This window comes from Ruditapes philippinarum, unplaced genomic scaffold (assembly GCF_026571515.1).
Source record: "Ruditapes philippinarum isolate M1 unplaced genomic scaffold, ASM2657151v2 ctg1459_1_1_1_1, whole genome shotgun sequence".
Classification (NCBI taxonomy): domain Eukaryota; kingdom Metazoa; phylum Mollusca; class Bivalvia; order Venerida; family Veneridae; genus Ruditapes; species Ruditapes philippinarum.
The window spans coordinates 155,956-178,446 of record NW_026865326.1 but is presented as its reverse complement, the minus strand read 5'-3'; the positions used below and the strand labels follow the sequence as shown (position 1 = coordinate 178,446).

At 34.1% G+C, this 22,491-nt stretch overlaps 2 protein-coding genes across 2 annotated transcripts; both read left to right on the top strand.

Annotated features, from left to right (window-relative positions):
* Positions 1 to 607: 607 nt before the first annotated feature.
* Positions 608 to 12,557, top strand: LOC132728643 (angio-associated migratory cell protein-like). The gene is made up of 11 exons (XM_060714315.1): positions 608 to 778; positions 2,167 to 2,298; positions 2,553 to 2,672; positions 3,285 to 3,424; positions 4,111 to 4,255; positions 7,642 to 7,725; positions 8,481 to 8,596; positions 9,975 to 10,048; positions 10,844 to 10,934; positions 11,726 to 11,880; positions 12,302 to 12,557. Exons 1-11 carry the CDS (start codon positions 685 to 687, stop codon positions 12,375 to 12,377), a joined length of 1,227 nt encoding a protein of 408 aa, XP_060570298.1. The 5' UTR covers positions 608 to 684; the 3' UTR covers positions 12,378 to 12,557.
* A 7,485-nt stretch (positions 12,558 to 20,042) lies between these two features.
* LOC132728642 (uncharacterized) lies at positions 20,043 to 21,794 on the top strand. The gene has a single exon (XM_060714314.1). The coding sequence runs from the start codon at positions 20,209 to 20,211 to the stop codon at positions 21,781 to 21,783; it is 1,575 nt and encodes a 524-aa protein (XP_060570297.1). The 5' UTR covers positions 20,043 to 20,208; the 3' UTR covers positions 21,784 to 21,794.
* The last annotated feature ends 697 nt before the right edge of the window (positions 21,795 to 22,491 follow it).

Genomic DNA, 22,491 nt, shown 5'->3' with positions numbered 1-22,491 from the left:
GCCCTTTGTTGATTTTTAGTTTTCAACTTGTGGCACATGTAGTCCAAAAAATATTTGACCTAGAGTCATAAGATTGACAGAACAGTGGCGTGTGGGGGCATCCGTGTCCTATGGACACATTTCTAGTTTAACATCTGTGTAACACTTCTTTGAAATGTAAACAACATACCTAGCTGCAGATGGTTACAGTTGTAGGTTAGATGTTTCTGCCATATCATTGAGTTGTGGTCATTTAAAGTTACCATACATTTGTTGAACTCCATAGCCCAGTCCAGTAACCAAACTTTTGTAATCTCTCACTTAATTGTCAGGTAAACTATAGTATTATACACTGCTTGCCTTACTTTTGACTGTTTGTGGCAAGTTACTGTTTTGTCTGAAACAGGCAGTGCTCAATGACAGCATTTAATGCAGGATTCAAATATAAATTTGTTCTTGCATTTAGTTTATTATCTAATTGTTGGGTTGATATCATTCAGGATATTGTTTTTCTAAATATTGCATTGAAATAAGGTTTAAATGTTCATTTCTTAATGTAACAGCACCAAAATATTATTGTACTATTTTGCGGGGGGGGGGGGTAGTTCCGCATATTTTTACTTATCCGGGAAGTAACGGTATTAAAGACGACGACAACAACAACAGAACACGTTTTCACAATTTTTTGTTTGCATCAAAACAACAATGTCAGAACAAGATAATGATAATCTTGAAGATTTAGATGATGTTATATCACCTGATGATGTCGTTGAAATAATTGAACTGGATGATAATGGAGGTTAAGTGGAACTAATAATTGTATGATTCAAATGTGCATCAGTATCCGGATGCTAAATATTTTCGGATAGTTATAACATTGGGGTTTCAGGGCTCTTCCAATTTAATGTGAAAGGGCCTGCCATTTTTAGCTCGACTATTCGCAGAATAATCGAGCTAATGCAGTCACCCATTTGTCGGCGTCGGCGTCGGCGTCCCTGTGGTTAAGTTTTTGTATGTAAGCTGGTATCTCCATAACTACTGAAGGGAATGGATTGAAACTTCACACACTTGTTCTCTGTGATTATCTAAGATGATTGGCACAAGTCCCATAACTCTGATTTGCTTTTTTTTCATAATTATGCCCCTTTTTCGACTTAGAAATTCTTGGTTAAGTTTTTGCATGTAAGCTGGTATCTCCATAACTACTGAAGGGAATGGATTGAAACTTCACACACTTGTTCTCTGTGATTATCTAAGATGATTGGCACAAGTCCCATAACTCTGATTTGCTTTTTAACATAATTATGCCCCTTTTTCGACTTAGAAATTCTTGGTTAAGTTTTTGCATGTAAGCTGGTATCTCCATAACTACTGAAGGGAATGGATTGAAACTTCACACACTTGGTCTCTGTGATTATCTAAGATGATTGGTACAAGTCCCATAACTCTGATTTGCTTTTTTTGCATAATTATGCCCCTTTTTCGACTCATGAATTCTTGGTAAAGTTTTTGCATGTAAGCTTGTCTCTCCATAACTACTGAAGGGAATGTTTTGAAACTTGAAGAGTTTGTACCTTTTCGGACAATTTTATGTATTCATATAGGTAAGCATTATTATACTCAATGAAACACCCTTGTGACAAATTTTCGAATAGTCGAGCGTTACTGTCCTCCGACAGTTCTTGTTTACTTTTTAAAAGACGAAATGTAGTTTTTCTCTAATATGTAAAGTGTTATCATTATTTCCTTAAAGCTGTAAAAGAATTATCTTGTACAGTTTTAGTCATAGGCATTTGGTTTCGCGTTAAAAACCCTTTTGAGACGTTTGTAGAACTCAAATTTGATTGAATGTAACGATTTTTTAATGTAGATGTCTAGATTCTAAAACCGTTATTTTTCTGATGTTACTGAAACACATGTTTTTTTTTGTAACATCGATACTAAATAATAATTAAAAAATACCATATATTTTGGACAGCTTAAGTTCTTGTTGTCTGTTATCAAAGTTTCTGTGATTGAAATGTTTCTAACTATTTATTGTTATTGGGAAATGCACCCTTAAACTGAACAACTACAACAAGTACTTCTCATTAGTAATATAATGATACTAAACTTTCTTAAATGTTTCCTCATAGACTGACTGGTACATATTCTTACATATTTTAACTGTAATGTTTGCCTTTTTAGTTGTTGTAGATGCAATGGATGATGTAGTTATAATTGATGATGACGATGATGATAATGGAGATGTAGATATGGGAGCCAGTGGAGGTGAGGACATCAAGGACATGGCTGATATAGTGTTCGACAAACATACAGGTATAATACATTCATGATATCTGCAATTTCAGGGCAAAGTTAAACATGATGACAACAAGACGGAAATTAATCTTTTAGATACTGAATTTAATTTGAGTCGAGTCATCTATGGATTCAATAAAATTCTATGAAGTTATGAACTGAATTTCTTTAAAACTTTAATGTCAGTAATCAAACCATAAACTTTATCTGTGTTGTTTGTTTCAATTTTCCTATTATTCCTGGCATATTGTATTTTTATTCCCATGTTTCAGATGCTGTTTTTTGTGTCAGTATAGACCCAAAGTCATGTGACCTTGTGGTGACTGGAGGACAAGATGACAAGGCATATGTGTGGAAGTTGTCAACTGGAGAGGTACTTTTTGAATGCATAGGTTAGTGAGCATACAGACAATATCTTTATTTTTAGAATTATTTTAGCCTTAAAAAGTACTGTAATGAATGTTTGGATAAGTTTTAAGTCACACCAACACTGTAAAGAAGATCTGGTGCCTTTAATGTCCTACTGGTGGAGGAAGATCTCAGATGGCCCTTATTACATCATTTTAGACATAAGTAGACACTGAAGTATGAAACACTTTACAATATGCAAATCTTTGACAATGCTGTCTGGATTCAAATCCCTTCAAGGACTTTGAATTTTTTCATGTGAGGTAGCTTTTCAAGCTAGCTTATAGAACATTGTTGGTTCTAATTAGGTCCCCACTCGTGCCTAAAATAATGCACAGAGGAGCACATGATCTATTCCTCTACCAGTAAGCTGGATATTCCCTGTATGACAATTAGTGTTTGTGTGCCGAAAAAAACACCAAAAACAAAAATGTTGTTAAGTTGGCATTTTCATGCAGAATAATTAGATTTGCTGTTTTACTGATTCAGGCATTTTTTATTAAGGTATTGAACTTGGAATCAGGCCACATGATAAATTCAAAGATGGATATCACTTGTGTATTTTCTTATTTACGATCATGTTTTAACATTTTCAGGACATAAAGACTCAGTGACATGTACTGGATTTAGTCATGATGGTGTCTATGTTGCTACTGCAGACATATCAGGACTTGTTATTGTGTGGAAAATTGACTCTAAAGAAGTAGTATTCACATTTGAATGCTCCGATGCAGAGGTAAGTTAAATAGTGCTTGGTTTCTTTTCAATATTTTCATATTGTTTGTACAGATTTTGAGGGCCAAATTAAAGCTAAAATTTGACCCTATTTCCTCTTTCCAGAAAGTATATTTTCTCTTTATCTGAAAAAAATCCCCTTCACTTAAGTTTTTTTCCATCATTCTTGGTAGTTTGAAAATCACAATTTAACATATAATATTCTTTTTTTCCTCCATTTCTAAATATTTCCTTATTTTCCCTCCAAAATACAATTGTCTCCTCTATGGGCCTTTCCACTATTCTGTTATGGGTGATAAAAATGAGTGCATCTCTATTTTGATGTTTGAAATATTTTCATATTGTTTGTACAATACTTTTACATTTGAGCCATGTCATGACAAAACCAACAAAATGGGTTTGCAACCAGCATGGATCCAGACCAGCCTGCGCATCCGCGGTCTGATCAGGATCCATGCTGTTCACTATCAGTTTCTCTACGTGTTATAGGGTTTGTAAGCGAACAGCATGGATCCTGATCAGACTGAGCGTTAGCATTCATACAACTTGTTTAGCAGAGGTTTTACTGAAGAAATGAAATTTTGCATAGCTTGTTATTTTTGTGAAATCACTCTTTTAATGCTTTGTTAATGAATAAAAACATTAAATTTACATTTAAGATTTAGCAAATTTATTTGTATAATACAGTGGATGAAATGGCACCCAGCCTCTCATGTTTTGTTTCTCGGCACTGTTGATGGAGATGTATGGATGTGGAAGATCCCCAGTGGTGACTGTAAAACTCTACAAAGTCATGGTCGTACAGCATCATGTGGAGTTGTCTTAGGTGATGGTAAGTAAAGGAATGGTCTTTATAAGATATATAAGAATATTTTTAACTATAAATAGCAGTCTTCAAAATAAGCACTCATCCGATCGCCCTGGCGAGTAAATATAAATTCGGGCGAGTAAAATTTCTGATATCGAAATTCATTACAGTGGTGTTCAACTGCGCACTTTTTGCCACGTCACTACTGTTTCTTAGCTTACTTCCATTAGCCATGTAAAGCGAGTAATTTATTGGGAACCAACTTTGTTTATGTTCCGTTTTCCATTGTCAAGTATCGTATCGTGGTAACCGTGAAAAATTATTTTCATGTACAGCAGGGAATAACAATAAAATAAATTATGACACAAGACTTGTATTGGATTTCCTTTTGTTTCTTTTATTTACCTTCAGAAGAAAAAAAACATCAAAATTTGAAAAAAATTATTCAGGCTAATAAAGCTGGTTTCGGGCAAGTAACTTCTCAAATGTGGCCTGAATGGCCAGTAACTTCAAATGTTAATTTCGAAGACTGAAATAGTATGTTAAAAGAGCTCCACTGAGGTCCAAGAGCCTTAAAAGTTTAATACATAAAATTTTAAACCCTTACACAGATCATCAACTGGGACACTTAAAGATGCACGCCTCCAGAATCATGCTAATTTTATGAAAATTTTGAAAATGTATTTGGATGTGATATATTGTGAAGTAACCAAAAGGATGCAATTTACACATTATCAGTGGCACTTACAAACCACGTAAATTACAAAAAGTGGTCAAAATATACATAAATAGCCTTACTGCGTTAGTAACGCAGTAGAAATAAAGTTGTAAATACTGAAAAATCAGTCATTAATCACACATTATATGTAAAAAATTACTTGAAACTTTTTACTTTTCTTTACATCCTAGTACATTTTTCTCAAATTTGGTTCTATTGAAATATTTTGACTCATCTGGAGGCATGTAGCTTTATAACCAACAAGTATGAAAATGATTAATATTAGAGACATAAACTCAGAATCAAATTGAAAATGGATAGTTATTGGCTTATAAACAATATTGCGATTAAAAGCATTCCAACTTTTCATCTTTAGGTAATTTTTTGCACAATAAAAATGATTATGCTGCAGAAAAAACTGAGTGAGGAAACAATATGAAATTTTGCACAAAAGTTATAATTATAGATCTACAGCAAATTAAAAAAAAAATCCAGTCCTGACATGTCAAAAAAACCATAGTGGAGTTCCTTTTAATATTCCAGAGGTGGCCTTTTGTGTCAAAATATTACCACAATTGAAGTGGTTATTTATTAATGTTCCATTGAGGAAATGACTGGTAAAATATTATATACAAATCATGTACAAAAACATTGCTTATGGTTAATACCACAGTATGATACATACAATGAATTACAGATGCATCGATGACTAGGACTCACCAATTATGTTTCATAAGATTATTTACACTTAAACCTTGATGTTGTAATTCCAAAACAGGTCCCTTAACTCTTCTCCCATACCATAGAAAATTTTGCATGATTGTCTACCCAGATCATTGTTTTTACAGCTGTTTTACATGTTATGTTTTAGCAAACATTTGAGTCCATTTTGGTCTTCAAAGTATTTCTTTGACAGCCTTTCCTTCACATTGTATATCAAATTTTATTTGATTATTATGCCCCCATTTCGAAGAAAAGGGGGTATATTGCTTTGCACTTGTCGGTCCGTCGGTCCGTAGACCAAATGGTTTCCGAGTGATAACTAAAGAACCCTAAGGCCTAGGAACTTCAAACTTGGTATGGTGATTGGTCATGACCAGCAGATGACCCCTATTGATTTTGGGGTCAATGGGTCAAAGGTCACATTGACCTTGTAAGCAAAAACGGTTTCCGATCAATAACTAAAGAACCTTAAGGCCTAGGAACTTCAAACTTGGTATGGTGATTGGTCATGATCAGTAGATGACCCCTATTGATTTTGGGGTCAAGGGGTCAAAGGTCAAGGTCACATTGACCTTGTAGACAAAAAACGGTTTCCGATCAATAACTAAAGAACCTTAAGGCCTAGGAACTTCAAACTTGGTATGGTGATTGGTCATGATCAGTAGATGACACCTATTGATTTTGGAGTCAAGGGCCAAAGGTCAAGGTCACATTGACCTCTTGGGTAAAAACGGTTTCCGAGTGATAACTAAAGAACCCTTAGGCCTAGAAACTTCAAACTGGGTATGGTGATTGGTCATGACCAGTAGATGACCCCTATTGATTTTGGGGTCAAAGGTCAAGGTCACATTGACCTTGTAAGCAAAAACGGTTTCCGATCAATAACTAAAGAACCTTAAGGCCTAGGAACTTCAAACTTGGTATGGTGATTGGTCATGATCAGTAGATGACCCCTATTGATTTTGGGATCAAGGGTTCAAAGGTCAAGGTCACATTGACCTATTTGGTAAAAACAGGTTCTGATCAATAACAAAATAACCCTTAGGCCTAGGAACTTGAAACTTGGTATGGTGATTGGTTATGACCAATCAGATGACCCCTATTGATTTTGGGGTTAAGGGGTCAAAGGTCAAGGTCACATTGTACTTGTAGGTAAAAACGGTTTCCGATCAATAACGAAAGAACCCTTAGGCCTAGGGACTTCAAACTTGATATGGTGATTGGTCATGATCAGTAGATGACCCCTATTGATTTTTGGGTCAAGGGGTCAAAGGTCAAGGTCACATTGACCTCTTAGGTAAAAATGGTTTCCAATCAATAACTAAAGAACCCTTAGGCCTAGGAACTTCAAACTTGGTATGGTGATTGGTCATGACCAGCAGATGACCTATTGATTTTGGGGTCAAGGTGTCAAAGGTCAAGGTCACATTGACCTTGTAGGTAAAAGAGGTTTCCGATCAATTAACTAAAAACGCTTAGGCCTAGAAACTTCAAACTTTGTATGATGATTGGTCGTGACCAGCAGATGACTTCAAACTTGGAATGGTGATTGGTCATGACCAGCAGATGACCCCTATTGATTTTGGGGTCAAGGGGTCAAAGGTCAAGGTCACATTGACCTTGTAGGTAAAAACTGTTTCTGATGAATTAACTAAAAACGCTTAGGCCTAGGAACTTCAAACTTTGTATGATGATTGGTCGTGACCAGCAGATGACCCCTATTGAGTTTTGGGTCAAGGGGTCAAAGGTCAAGGTCATGACCAGTAGATACTTGATAAACCTTATTAATTGTTTGATCACTGGGTCAGAAGTCATGCATAATAACCTTATCACATAACTAATTGGCTGCTGATAGGGGGCATACATGTTTTACAAACATATCTTGTTTTTAATATTGTTTATAAGAAGTCAAAGCCTGTCAGAATCATGGAAACAAGGAGAGATATACATTGTATTGCCTATGTTTCAGGAAAAAGAATGTGTGTAGGTTATGATGATGGCTCAGTTAAATTATGGGATTTAAAATCAGGGACAATACAACATAGTGTCACAGGTATGTTCTAAAATTATTACTCAATGTTTTCTCTGAAGATAAAAAAAAGAATTTTAAGGCCGTAAGGCCAATCTTTTTCCCAGTTTTATAATTAGAAATGTACTTGTAACAATATATTGACTTGCCCTTATTTGCAATAAATAGTGTAGGGTTGTTCAGAAAAATAATTTAATCAGGTTTTTAAAAATCAAAACTGAAAAAACTTACAACATTGGCCTATGTCGGAAGGCAGGCAGGAGGTCATAAACAATTTCTTCTATGCTTAATCCCTACCTTTCTTAAAGGATTTCAACCAAATTGACACCAGAACTATTGTCACCAAGAGAGGATGTTTGTGACCTAATAGTTAAAGATCTTTTACTTTAAACCACTTACTCCTTTCCTCTGGGGGTCAAATCTCGCCCATGTTCTTTGGATTCTTTCATGTGAAGAAACTATCCAGGTAGTTTACAGAATGTCAGTGGTTCCACTCAGCTGCCCGCTCATGCCTGAAATAATTCATGGCGGGGCATCTGACATCTACATGTACCTCCACCAGTAAACTGTAAAGTCATAACATGACATTTAAAGTGTCAGTGTGACTTCAGATGGTAACCAACTAAACAAAGCACGGGAAGATATTGTTTGTGTTTCATGATTTTAGCATTTTTTTCAGAATTTTGACTATTGATATTTATACATAGGCAAGAAAAATCTGGTTTTGTTAAAATGTCTTTATCATTGATAATCAATCATTTATCATTGTGTTTTAATAGGTAATTCAGCTCACAAGTCAACGGTGTTATCTGTAGATGTGAATCCATTAAACAATCTTATCATATCTGGGTCAACTGATGTCACTGCAAAAATTATCAATGGTGCTACAGCTAAGGTAAATGTTCCACTGGTGTTTGTAATGTACAACAAACATAGCAAGGGGCATATGTTTCAATTGAGGCAAGATATCAATTAAATGAACTAATTAATGATCTTTGTATTAGACTTCTGTGTTACGGGGTAATACTTAAATATTGGTAAGCTTTAAAGCAGCATGCCCCCCAGGTTCATGGTAATTTTCATGAAAATTTTTAAAATGTATTTAAAGGTAAATTATTATGAAATGAACAAAGGAAGTAATTTACATGTTGCAAATCGTTGAACAATCTACGTAAACTTCCAAATATATGGTGATAAATACTGCAAAATCAGCCATAAACCATAAATGTGAACATTTAAATTATTACTTGAATCTTTAAACTTTCCTTAAAATCTTAGTACATTAGAGCTGTCATCGATATCGACAATATCGATGTATCGTTGATATTTTTTTGTCGATCAATAATCGATACACATTTTAAAAAATCGATACTTTTGACTCATATTTATATTAAATGTCTAGAAATTATACAATTCACCCAAAATATATACAGAAACAGTTATTTATATCTAATGTTATGCTTTTGTTGTATAGTGGAATTATTTCATAATCATAGCAATGGTGACAAAAAATATTGTCTGGAAAAAATCATGCAGTGGACAAAACACTGTACAGAACATGCTTTTGACTTAAATCATTGAAACAGGTATGAAAGTGAATGACAGACAAGTGAGTATAGGATATTATCGATATATCGGTGTATCGTTGATTTAAGTCACTTGATATCGATATATCGTTGATATGCATTGCACTGAATCGATGACAGCTCTATAGTACATTGCTCTTGGTTTTCAATTTTGATTTTCTTGACATATTTTGGCTCATCTGGAGCCATGCAGCTTTTAATCAAAGTAACTTTCTAATGTCTATGAATGCTTGGCAAGGAACCAGCAAGGAACCAATACTAAAAGGTATAAATCAATGTAACTTGCCCTTACCAATTGTAAATTTCACCTTTTGTGGAGATTCTTTTGAAGCATTATACATTATACTACATGATTTGTTAGATATCTATGACATGTTTGATGATACTTGATACGTGGATAGAGGGTTATATGTAGATTATGCATGTCAATTGAAGTTTTTTAAAGTTGGAACAAATTTTTTTGTCATCAATTTCCACATTTATATTGGTCGAGGAAGTGAATCAGACAAAGTGATCCAGTAGGGGACTGGTCTTGGTTCTTTTATAAGGCCCAGCAGCTTCAAGACATTTGAATGTTTCCAAAAATATGTCTTGTCTGAACAAAATGTTATTTGACTTTAAGATATGTCTTGCTTTGATATGCATATATTTGTATTAACATAAACTCAGAGGTTTATTTTTTTACAGGTTTTAGCAACTTTTGATTGTTCATCTCCAGGTGTAGAAGAGAATTCAGTAGAAACTGTAGGATTTTCACCAACGTAGGTAGTCTCTACTTAGATCTTACATGATGTAATTACTAACTTATTTTAGTCTGATTGTGTTGGAAGCTATAAGCTTATTGAAACACTCTGGAATCAGTTCCTGGAACCAGCCAGTACTAAGCAATGAATGTAAAGTTTCTTGCTCATAAAAACAACAGCTTGCCCCTGACTGGGTTTGAAGCCATTCAACCAGCAATCCTTAGATTACTATTCCAACACATTAACCACTTGGCCATGCCAAGACTCATTTTTTTATTTGAACAGGATTATTTTAATATTTAAGTAATGTTCCTGGCATAGAATGAGGGTAGTTAAAAAAAAAATTCATAGAGAAATAGGTAGCAAGTTTATATGACAAAGTAACAAATAATGTTTATTTTGATAATTGTATTAGTGGCTAGGTAAAACAAGTTGTATTTTAGAAATGGGTAGAAAGATTTTGAATAAAACAGTCTATATCCAGTAGTTACAGAGGAATGAGGAGAACCTTGTTTGAAATTGAGGATTTGCAAAAGTTTTCTCTTACAATATTAAATAACTCTTCTTGTATGCCAGCACTACCTCAAATTATTTATGTAGAGAAGTTGGCATTTATTTATATGGGTAAAATAGTTATTACTTACAGAGTTTTTATAGTAAATGCTGTATATTGTTATAAAATAGTAATAAAAAGAAACAAACATAAATGCATATGAAAAATTATGCAAATCTTATCTTACTAAAGGTTAAAATGATAAAATTTATAATATCTTATGGATTGGTTAAAATTGAGTACATGATGATTTTTTTCAGGCATGCATTTGCAGCAACAGGCACTGTGGCTGGAGTGTTAAGCATATGGGATACAAATACACAGATCTGTAGACATAGGTGTCCTCATAATGTGAGTATTCATGTATTTATAGTATTAGTTATAAAGATTTTTGACATTTTATATGACCCCATATAAAGAGCTGTTTTAATATATTTCCTGAGCCGATAGACGAGGGTTATATTGCAAACAACGGTTTCATATATGACCATATAACATGTCGGAAATATTTATTTATAACAATTTATATTACAGCAAGTATCTTTCTTTAGAGAAAAAAGTGAGATTTCTTCATAAATTGACAGCAGCTGTGTTTATAAAAGTATATAAACATAAGATATACCCAATGAAAAGTGACGTTACAAATGTGCAGTATTATGCACATAATGAAGAACATTGCCATTCTGGTTGTATATAATCTCTTGCTATTATTTGCAGAAATGAAAAAAATTTCCTTCATAAGAAAGTATAAAAACATGAGTTTTATTATGTTTAAATAACAATTTTAGAGCATGTTAGTTGCTCATTACCTTAAGGAAGTAGCGTTTAATGTCATAATGTAGTAAAATGTAAACAAACTTCCATACAATATACTAGAAAGTTATTGTTGGCTGACTTTAACTTTAGTTTTAATCTTGATATCCATAGAATTGATCAAGAATAGACTGGATGAGTCCCTTTAAGAAATTCAGCAGTAAAGGGTTGAATTATATCATTTGATATAATAACCTATTTATCTTTACCAAGCTGAAGTTATGTCACAAAATTATTCAAATAACTATTTTGACTAAAATATATATTTAATGTGAAATACATGTATTATAATTTATCTCTGTTAATAAGATATTCATTCTTTTATATAGGCTGGTATAGTTAGTTTGCAATGGGACAAGTTATCTCCCATGGTATATACAAGTTGTTTAGATGGCGCTATACGCCTATGGAATGCTCGTAGTGGAGAACTAACATCAACATGGACAGGACATAGAGATTCCATTCTAGGCTTTGATATTTCAAAGTAAGAATCTAATGAAATGAATTCAATTCTTAGTATATTTTGATTTAGAATGTGTATCAGACCATTGATAAAGTAGAATGCCTTTCAATATCCAATACTTGATCATTGATGTAGTATTTTATGATTCTTTAAATATTTTGTATTCTAAATATCATTTAAGTGCTACAAATTGGAAAAATAGGGTGAAATAAGAGTTATAGGGTCATCTTACAAATTAAAATGTCTCCTATGATAAATGAATTCATGAAAATGTCTGTATTTTCATTTCGATATACCCCAAAACATGGAAGCTGAACAAATTCCTTTAACAAATTAATCATGTTAGCATTAATTTCTCTTCAAAAATTTTATTGCTCATATGTACATGTTCAAAAAAATTTTTAAAAAAATATTAAATTATTAAGAACAATAAATATTTCAGGGATGGCAACTGGTTGGTGACAGCTTCAGATGATAATACTGCAAGAGTATTCTCCCTTAGTTCACCAGACAGATGAGGGGAATTATGGTCAAAAGATAGGAACTTCAAGCAATTGTGATATGATAATGATTTCTGCATTATGCAATAAATGTATGAGGAAAAAAGCAACAAGATATCTTTTTGAAAACCAAGATAATTTCATAATAAAGTACACATTATTTCTATTCAAAACCAAGATATGGGAAGACACAATTTTTGTGTCGCCTCTACGGAGTAGTGGCGACATATAGGGATCACTTCTCCATCGTCCATCTGTCCGTCCGTCACAAAACTTGTCTGGACTACTCCTCATAAACTACTGGTGCAATTTCATCCAAACTTTACAGGAATGATCAGTACCAAGTCTAGTTGTGCACTGTCTGTCTGTCCGTCTGTCACAAAACTTTTCCCCACTACTCCTCATAAACTACTGGGGCAATTTCATCCTAACTTTACAGGAATTTATGTCGCCACTACTCCGATCACTTCTCCATCTGTCACAAAATTTGTCCCAACATGAAATTGGCCATCATTAGGCGACACATGTGATCACTGATTCCTCTTGAAGAAGAGAAAAAACCTGATGATCTTGATCTACATTTGGTGCATTTATTTAAATAGAATATCAGTTTTGTATTTGATGTGCATTTTTTTATCAATTAATTTGATAGGATATATCTGTGTTCCAAGTGTATTATGTTATATAATTACTTACAAAGTACATGTATATATCATCTGTTATAATCCATATTGACTTTTGTAAATAAAATTTATTATAGCATTAAAAGTTATTTCTGATGCATACAAAATATCCCTAAAAGTGTTAGCCTATAGCTTGCTAGTGGCAACACAGTCTAACCATTTGACCAGTGCAGATCAAGATCATGGTCTGAACTGTGCACTACATACCCTTTTCAGTCAGTACATGGTTTGAAAATTTCACTAAAAAATGATAAATGGTTTTACATGTATTTAGAAACAATTATTTTCAATCTCTTGGAACAATTTTGTTGAGTTATGCCAGGGTTTTTCAAATTCTATTTCAAAGACCCTGGTTATACTCTGGACATGGAAATTGTGACAAAGTTGCAAATGAGAGATTAAAATAAAAACCCAAATAAAAAAAAATCACTGCATTTCTGCTTGTCACCAGTCTGCTATATATCAAGTCGATCCATTGAATATTTTTCAAGTACTGCTGCAGACAAGAAAAATTAAAAAGGGAGATTATTAAATAATGGGGACCAGTAAGAGTTATGGTCCTTTGACACTTCACTTCTTGTCACCTTGTTTTTGCATTTCAAGTTTAGTTAATCCCTTGGGGAAAAGTTATGAAGTCAAGATCTGGTGTGAAGAATGCAGCAAGATTGCAAAAAGAGTGATAATACAAATATGACGCCACTTACAGTAATAGTTCTTTTATACTGCACAAGTCATTATGACTACAACATACATGCATTTTTCAAGTCAATCTTTGGAATAGTTTAAGTTATGCGCCGAACAAGGAAATTGCAAAAAAAAGATGGCGAATTGAAACAACTAAAGACCCTGACACGTCCAATAGCATGCTGACTGGCAGTTATTAACTTGGGGTATTTAGCCAGCATAAAATGTCTGCCAAGGAACTAAGATGAGAGAGATTTGAACATACAGGATGAGGTAGTTAAAAGTATGTATATCATGTAGAAAAAGATGCATGTCCCGATGCCATAACATTCAAGCGTATCCTGCGATGTTTTCTGAAGCAAGCATAACGTTCTTCATATTGCCGTAAGAAGAGGCGCTCTCATTTATCCCACGAGCCCTCATTCAACAAAATCGGTCACTTGTGTTGTCTTTGTGGAGAGAAATGTCTGTGTAGGCTTATTCAAAACTTGCATGGGCATCTCTGAGCAAACTCAAAGCCTAATAAATGGTTGACTTGCTATGGGACTGGGCTTGGGGCCCCAAGGGGAATTGCCGATTTCGATAATGTATAATAGGGCCGCACTTTTTTAATGCAGATTTAAACAATAGCAAACAAGAATAACAAATTGGTAATCATCAGTATTGAGAGTGGCTACATTTCAAGGACATGTTGTCTATCTTGTGTTTGTATCTGTTTGTCCCCCGCATTTTCGAAGGAAAAAAGTGGGATATAGAAAAAAAGTCTCCGTCCGTTTGTCTGTCCGTCCGTCTTTCCGCACTACTGAATAGGGTTAGAGAGCCATCTAACTGTAAACAGAACAAAAGAGAGCAATAGAGTTCACTCTGTAACAATAGAGTTAGGGGCCATTGACCCTCTGTTAAATAATAGAAAATAACAATAGAAATGGCCCCTTATTCCATTTCGGCCGGACGTCCGTCCGTCCGTCACACTTTCGTGTTTTGAAATAACTTGGCACAAATGTTTGTTATAATAAGACGATGTGCCATGCGCAACAACCAGACCCCTACCTCCAGGGTCAAGGTCGCACTTGCTTATTCAAAGTCAACATTGTCCTATTTGAGGGTATATGTCGTGTCCGGTCCATAACTTTCTTATCTTTGAAAGATTTTGTAAATACTTGCCACAATTGTTTACAATGAGACGGTGTGTCATGCGCAACAACCGGTCACCTACCTCCAAGGTCAAGGTCACACTTGGAGGTCAAAGGTTAACATAGCTGTTATAGGGTATATTTTGTGTCCGGTCCATAACTTTTTCATAGATTAAAGGATTTTGAAAATACTTGGCACAAATAGTCACATTAAGACAAAGTGTCATGCTCAACTCCTGCATCCCTACCTTTAAGTTCTTCAAGGTTACACTTAGAGGTCAAAAATTAACATAGTCTGTTATAGGGTATATTTTATGTCAGGTCTATAACCTCTTCATAGATCATTGGATTTTGAAAATACTTGGCACAAATAGTCACAATAATGAGCTGATGTGTCATGCGCAACACCTGCACCCCTACCTCCAAGGTCAAGGTCACACCTAGAGGTCAAAGATTAACATAGTCTGTTCTAAGATATATTTTGTATCCGGTCTATAACTTCTTCATAGATCAAGGGATTTTATAAATACTTGGCAAAAGTGTTCACAATAATGAGACATTCTGTCGTGTGCAATAACAAGTCGCCTACACTAAGGTCAAGGCAAATATTAATATACATGTATATAGTCTGTTATAGAGTACATTATGAGTTTGGTCTTACAAGGTCACACAATTAAAAGATATTATAGTCTGTGTTTTCGTATTCAGAGAATAACTTCAAAAGTATTAGAGATAATCACTGTATACTGTATAGGATAATTGTTCCCTGCCTTTTGGAAGAAAAAAGGGGGATGTAGAAATGAACTTCATCTGTTTGTCCCATCAACGAATTGTGAAATAACTTAGCTAAAATGTTCTGTTTAGGCATAATAAGACGGCCTGTCTTACGCAACTGTTAGATGCCTTTGGACTAAAAGTCCGGATCCATACCTCAATCTTTTGAAATAGCACAATTTTATACTTCATATAATACTTCCCTAAGGCGGGGGACGTTAATAACTCTGTTACAAATTCTTGTTGTATTGCATATGAGAATATATTAAAGCGGCATCTCCTACAATTCGATCAAATAAAATGTTATGTGTATCCTGCTGGCAAATCATAAAAATGTTATAGAAATACCTGAATAATACTAAGAACTAGTAAACACATGAAACAGTCAAAATAAATGACCGAGGAAGTTACTCTGAATACAACAAGCTGTTGTTATGACATTACCAAGCTGAACCCGAAATCAGTTCGCCTTTGTTTCTAGTATAGAGTTAGGCTACCTTGCACTTCTAGCAGTTTTAAGTTATAAAGAACTTATTGTAACTTTCTCTCAGATATCGGGGTTTTTAATTAGTAAAACACTGCATAGAATGTTCACTGACTTAATGGAAAGCCCGAGATTTGCGACTGAGCTCAGAAAAGGTTTTTTAATGTATCGTCAGTTTTTCTACTTTTTTTTGATTAACCTGTACATTTTCATCTCAATGGACAGTTATGAAAAATCGAAGCTGCACAAGTCCATTGTGTTAAGATCAAGAAAGTAATCTGAAAGTGACTGTTGACATGAATTATCCGGCTTGTGAGTATTTTACCAACTTTAAATAAAATGCCGGCTTTTGAGTCGTATCACCATATTATGCTTAAGAGTTTGCCAGAGTAATAAATCAAAACATACAAAAAAATAGTGTTTCTTCACTGAACATTATCCTCATACTTATGGTAACTTCTTCACTTGTTGATTAAGGGGGAAAAAGTACTTAATGTATTTGCATTTTTAGAACATGCATCAAAAACATTAATGATACAATGTCCATCGAGCCTACATATTAACACTGAAAGGCATACTCCTCTGTACATAATTTTATGCATGGGTAAGCACTTAGATAGTACCAGGTTGTCCCCAAGCTTTTTTATTTAACTTCAAAGCGTCATTCCACTATTGCAATTCGATGCGACATTTGTGAGTCAACCACTCATTAACCCAGCAAAAAAGGTCCCCGTTACTGATATAATAATGAAAAAGACTCCACTAAGAGATTTTGACATGGCGTAAGTAAAACTTGTGTACCATTTGATGTAGGCCTGAACCAATAAATTATTAGCAAAATTTTATAGCATCCACTTTTTGCTTCATCACATTTATGAACGGTTTTCAAATTTTATGTACATGTGTATTTAGGCTTTCGAACTTCAGTTGGGGTCTTTTAAGCGCATATATGGGCCTGGATAATAAGAAAGCACAATGGCAACAAACGAATTATAATTATGATTTCTGCCGCACATTTTAAGTATTTTGTTACTAAAATCGCTCCAAGATTTAACGTTCATATCAAAGGTTTGCAACTTTGCAAACAACTAAAATTATGAAATACTTAACTATCTCCCTTTACTAAACATATAAATTGATCGTTACCCATAACAAGTCAAATAAATACTGAACGTTTATTGGTTTCATTGTACCCTATAAATCAATATAACACTATTTACTTACAACAACATGTATAGTAAGAATTTATGCCATTTAGCGCTTTTGAGATCATTAAGGAATTCAAAACTACAGCACAGGTAAATTTACCTAAATTTTCTTTAGTATTTTAAACACAATATACAATTGTAACAACTTTAATTCTGTATTTAGTACATGATCTTACATATGCAATTTCAGCTGATTTCAAATTGATACCTGTATACATGTATATAGTAATTCTTATTAAAACTATAATTCAACATAGAATTTATTGTCAAGTTTTTTGTCTAAGATAATTGTAGCATAAATCATAGTGATTTACAATAAATTTTAAATGGCACATTTGTATATTCAATAAAAGTATTCAATGCAATATGACATATACATATTTACACACATTAACTATTATTTGGCAATATTGATCTCCGGCTGTTTTATTTCGGGGAGGTTTTTCGCTAGTTTCCGTAAATAACTACTTCTTACGCGTTATTATTATTTTCTAGTTCTAGTATCGTTTTCTATTTTTTAATTTACAAGATTTATTATCAAAACTATTTTTCCTACTTTAATCAATTATGCAGCGTAAGTCAACGGGTGCATCATATAAAAAGATGTCTATCTTTTTTTCTTACTTTCATAATTATGACAATCATGTGTAAATTTTATCTATTTTGATTTAGTTGTACAGGGAGTAATTTGCATACACAAACTTAAACATGATGAAAGCTCCTGGTTTCGATTCCCGGTCGGGCACCTAGAAGGCTAGTTCTGTACAGTTCTTAGTGATATACTCTTCAACAAATTTGTTATTTGCCACCTTTTTACTTGATATCATTTATTGGTCAGATGTTAAACAAAACTTCATCGCAACTAACATAACAGAAGGTTAAATAAGCCGTGTGACGACAAAACCAACATAGTGCGTTTGCGACCAGCATGGATCCAGACCAGCATGCGCATCCGTGCAGTCTGATCAGGATCCATGTTGTTCAGTTTATCTACTTGTAATAGGGTTGGTAAGCGAACAACATGGATCCTGAACAGACTGCGCGGATGAGCAGTCTGGTCTGGATCCATGCTGGTCGCAAACGCTCTATGTTGGCTTTGTCGTGACGCGGCTCAAATAGTTACGCTTAATAAGTATATCTCAACCTAGTGCACAAGATTTTGTTGCGGCGGGGAGGCACGCACTTTTGCGCGTTAAATCAAGGTGATTTATTCGATATAACATGAGTAGACCTATTGCGTGACCAACCACTCGTGGCATTATTTATTAGCCTGTTTTCGCATAAATCATAAATAACTTCAGATTGATAAAAATCATGATTACGTCAATGCTGTTCTCTTACAACAATAAAAACACAATATACATGTATTGCAAGTCAACTTTACCGAGACGCCGGCACAAATTACTAGTATTCCAATCTTAATACTCATTAATTCGTGTCATTTTTGTATTTTCTGATCGCAGATCAGATAATACATAGCTAACATCCACGGTCTAACACAAAATTTCCTAACAGTCCTAACAACGCAAATTAGTTCTCACTCAAAACTGCTTAAAAACCAGCAATTTAAAAGAAAGAACAATTTTTTGTTACAAGTGTCCAACAAATTACTACACCTTCAAACTTTTAAAGTAGCGTTGGCTTATAGAGTTGTCAATAAACGCACACTCACAAATTACGCGGATGAATATGATTTTAATCAATGAAAATGCTATTTTTAGCGATGTCGATTACCGAATACTACACAAATAAATCTGACTGCCGAGTAGTTGAATATATAGTTTCTACATGTTGGACCGTTTGGGCGAGAAGATTTTTGCTAAATTATTTACTTCAATTTTAAACAACAGATTTACCCTGAACAAAATGCCTCGAAATTACCCTAACCCGAAATGCAATGGAAATTCTAAATTTCGAATCACTTGATTTTATTCAGCTTTTGATTTTAAAACTTCTCCGTGGTGCAGGGGTAACGCGCTCGTTTGGTGAGTGAGAGGTCTGGAGTTCAAACCCCAGTCGAGGCAACATTTTTTTAATTCTTTTTTTTGTGTCTTTGTTAAGGAAATAGCCACGATATGCATAACATATTTTTTTTTATGCAACTCTAGTTATGCAAAATTCCGTATTTATCAAACTCTGGTGCCCTGCAAGATGACTTATAGTACATAAAAATAAACTTATACAGGAAAACACATACAGATATACAGTACGATTTAGATTGCAGGGATCAGAAAATACCACTGAGCTTGCAGCCCTTTGATTAATGTCTTTCACGGAAGAACGACTTACAATTTTTTTTTACATACACGAGGAACGCGAGCGATTAGGCTATTGGCGCACGTGCGATTCAACTGCGTAATTTTGTAGTCGGTGGGTTAGTGTGTAGAATACTAAAATAATAATATACTTGAGATTTATTAAGTATGTTTCATATTATTACATTTTATCAAAGTATGTATTATTTACGTTTCTGCATGATATTTGTAAGCATTTATCGTACTTTAAAGCACAGTATATCATATTTTCTTCGGAAAACGATATTTTACGAACAAAAGGTCACTGGGTAAGTAAATGTCTCAGTTCAACATTGCCAAACAATTATATCATGCCGCATTTGTACACAAACTAAGCCTATCTTTTACCATGTGACTTTGGTATGAATCTGCCAAAAGTAATGATATGTCTGCATAACCCTTTTTCTTTCTCTTTTTAGATATCAGATTGACAGATAAAATAATTAGAAAAGCTGTAGACAGGGCATCATTGGACAACATTATTTTGTCCAGTTTTTGAACAAAAAGTACTGAAGGCAGATTTTAAATCACATTCTAAAATAAAATAATCGTTTCAACTTTAATAACAACACAGAGTCGGAGCTTAACTATGTCTAAATATAAGATAACCAGCCTTTCATCTGTCCAGAATGAGTTAAAAGAGTATTGTCAACACCACGAGGTTGAAATTATACAACACTATTGTCGTGATCATAAAGTACTTGCGTGCAGCTCATGCGTAGCATCGGACCATCGAGCATGCAAGAATGATTATATTCCTGAAGTGTCCAGAAATTACAACAACAGCAAAGAGTTCAAGGCCGTTCTTCAATCCTTGCAGATCATACAGACAAATTGTCAGAAAATGATGATAAAATCAAAGGAGAACCAAACAAAAATTGCCCAGAATGAGAGCAAAGTTAGACAGGAAATCAAAAAATTATGCCGAGAAATCAGGGACAGAATTGACCAATGGGAGAAAGAGCTTGAAAATGAGGCTGCAGAACTTCTAAAAATAGAACATTCCAAGACTGATTCAATCGGTAATGAGTGTAAGAAGATTGAATCTCAAATAACAATCTTGCAAGATGATTTGAAAGCTTTGCAGGCATCCAATAGAAATAATGAATTGTTTGTACGAGTTAAGAAATCCGAAATTGACCTACAAAACTACTCAACAGCGATGAGTGAAATGGCTGAGAATACTTTAATAAATGATGTAATGTTGATAACTCATGCACCTATTCAGAAAATATTAAAGGTCGACACATGTCTTGGAGAGGTTGTCAGCAAGGAGAGTTCAAATACTCAAATAGAAACCATAGAACCTATTAAACTAGTAACAGAAGAGCCTAAGAAAGTAGGAGCTTTATATGATAGATTATCAGCAACATTCTCTGGGCAAATAAACATAAAAATGTTGTCTGATAAAACAACTTACAACATTACTGGAATAGCTATAATTGGAACCGATCTATTGGCTGTTGCTGATTTTATAAACAGTAAAATAAAAACCGTTGACGCAAAGCAACATAAGGTTTTATCAAGTTTAAAGTTGTCGTCCGGGCCGTGGGATCTTGCTCGTCTTCCAGAAGATGAACTTGCAGTCACACTTCCGGATGAACATATTATACAGATTGTATCAACTTCAGGTGTCCCGTCAACGGTCAAACAAATTAAAGTTGGCGGTTACTGTTATGGATTGGCTTACAGTGATGAAAAACTGGTCGTCACACTGCATACATTCCCTGCTAATGTCCAAACCATTACCATGGACGGTACGGTGCTACAAACCATAAAGTTTGATACTTTTGGAAAAGGTCTTTTTGTATTTCCCTGGTATGTTACCATAAATGAGATGACTAAACAAATCTATATATCAGATTCTGATAAGAAAGATATCAAATGTGTCGACTGGAACGGCGAGGTTGAAGGTGTCTACACGGAACCCAAATTGTCCTGTACATATGGACTCGCTTCATTGGTTGATGGCACGATAATAGTGTCCAGTTATAATAATAATACATTACACCTGGTGTCGTCTGATTTCAAGAAGGGTCGAGTGTTGCTCCAGTATAAAGACGGCATTCGAGATCCACGTTGTCTGGCTGTAAACTGGGATCAGAGGAAACTTTATATTGGATGTTATCAGAATGTTAACATACAGGTGTATGATTTGAAGTGACAGTTACTGAATTAGGAGATTAACATTGGAAATATAATAATTAACCAGAGATATAGAATAACAATAAAAACGAGTTCAAAAATCTGATTATAATAACATATATTTTACAATCAATTCTTATAAAGTCGGTGATGTTTAAACGGTTTCGCTTCTTTGACTATACACGTAGTTGTATTGAAAAACATGACACATTTTGCATTAGGCCTACATTGTCACGTGATTCAGCATACATTTGTTTATATAAAGATTTGTAATGATAATACTCATCCCCCTTTAAAATAAATGCTAATAAGTTTGCAAGATAGCTTTCACTAAAAGCTAAACTTTGCAAAATTCTGAAATGGAGTAGTACCATGAAAATATGTAACAAATTTACAAAAAAAATACATAAAATTAAATATATCTGAATTTGTCTTTTTTCATTTAACTGATAAGTAGCTAAAGAAATACTTGTGCTTTTGGTATCTTATGTTAATGGGAAAGTTCACCAACTTATTCTTCAGCCTGCTGTATTTTGGTACTGGATTTGTCCAGATTTCAAGCTAGAATTTTCTTTCGCTAGATATGAAACCTGAGAAACAGTAAACCAGTATGGTCAGGCAGCACAGAGATGTTATCTATGTCTCTGGGCAACACAAAAGCTTGGTCCTATACCGATGGCATAAGCTTGTTTGTTTGATTTCAAGTCACACTGACGTTTTAAATGTC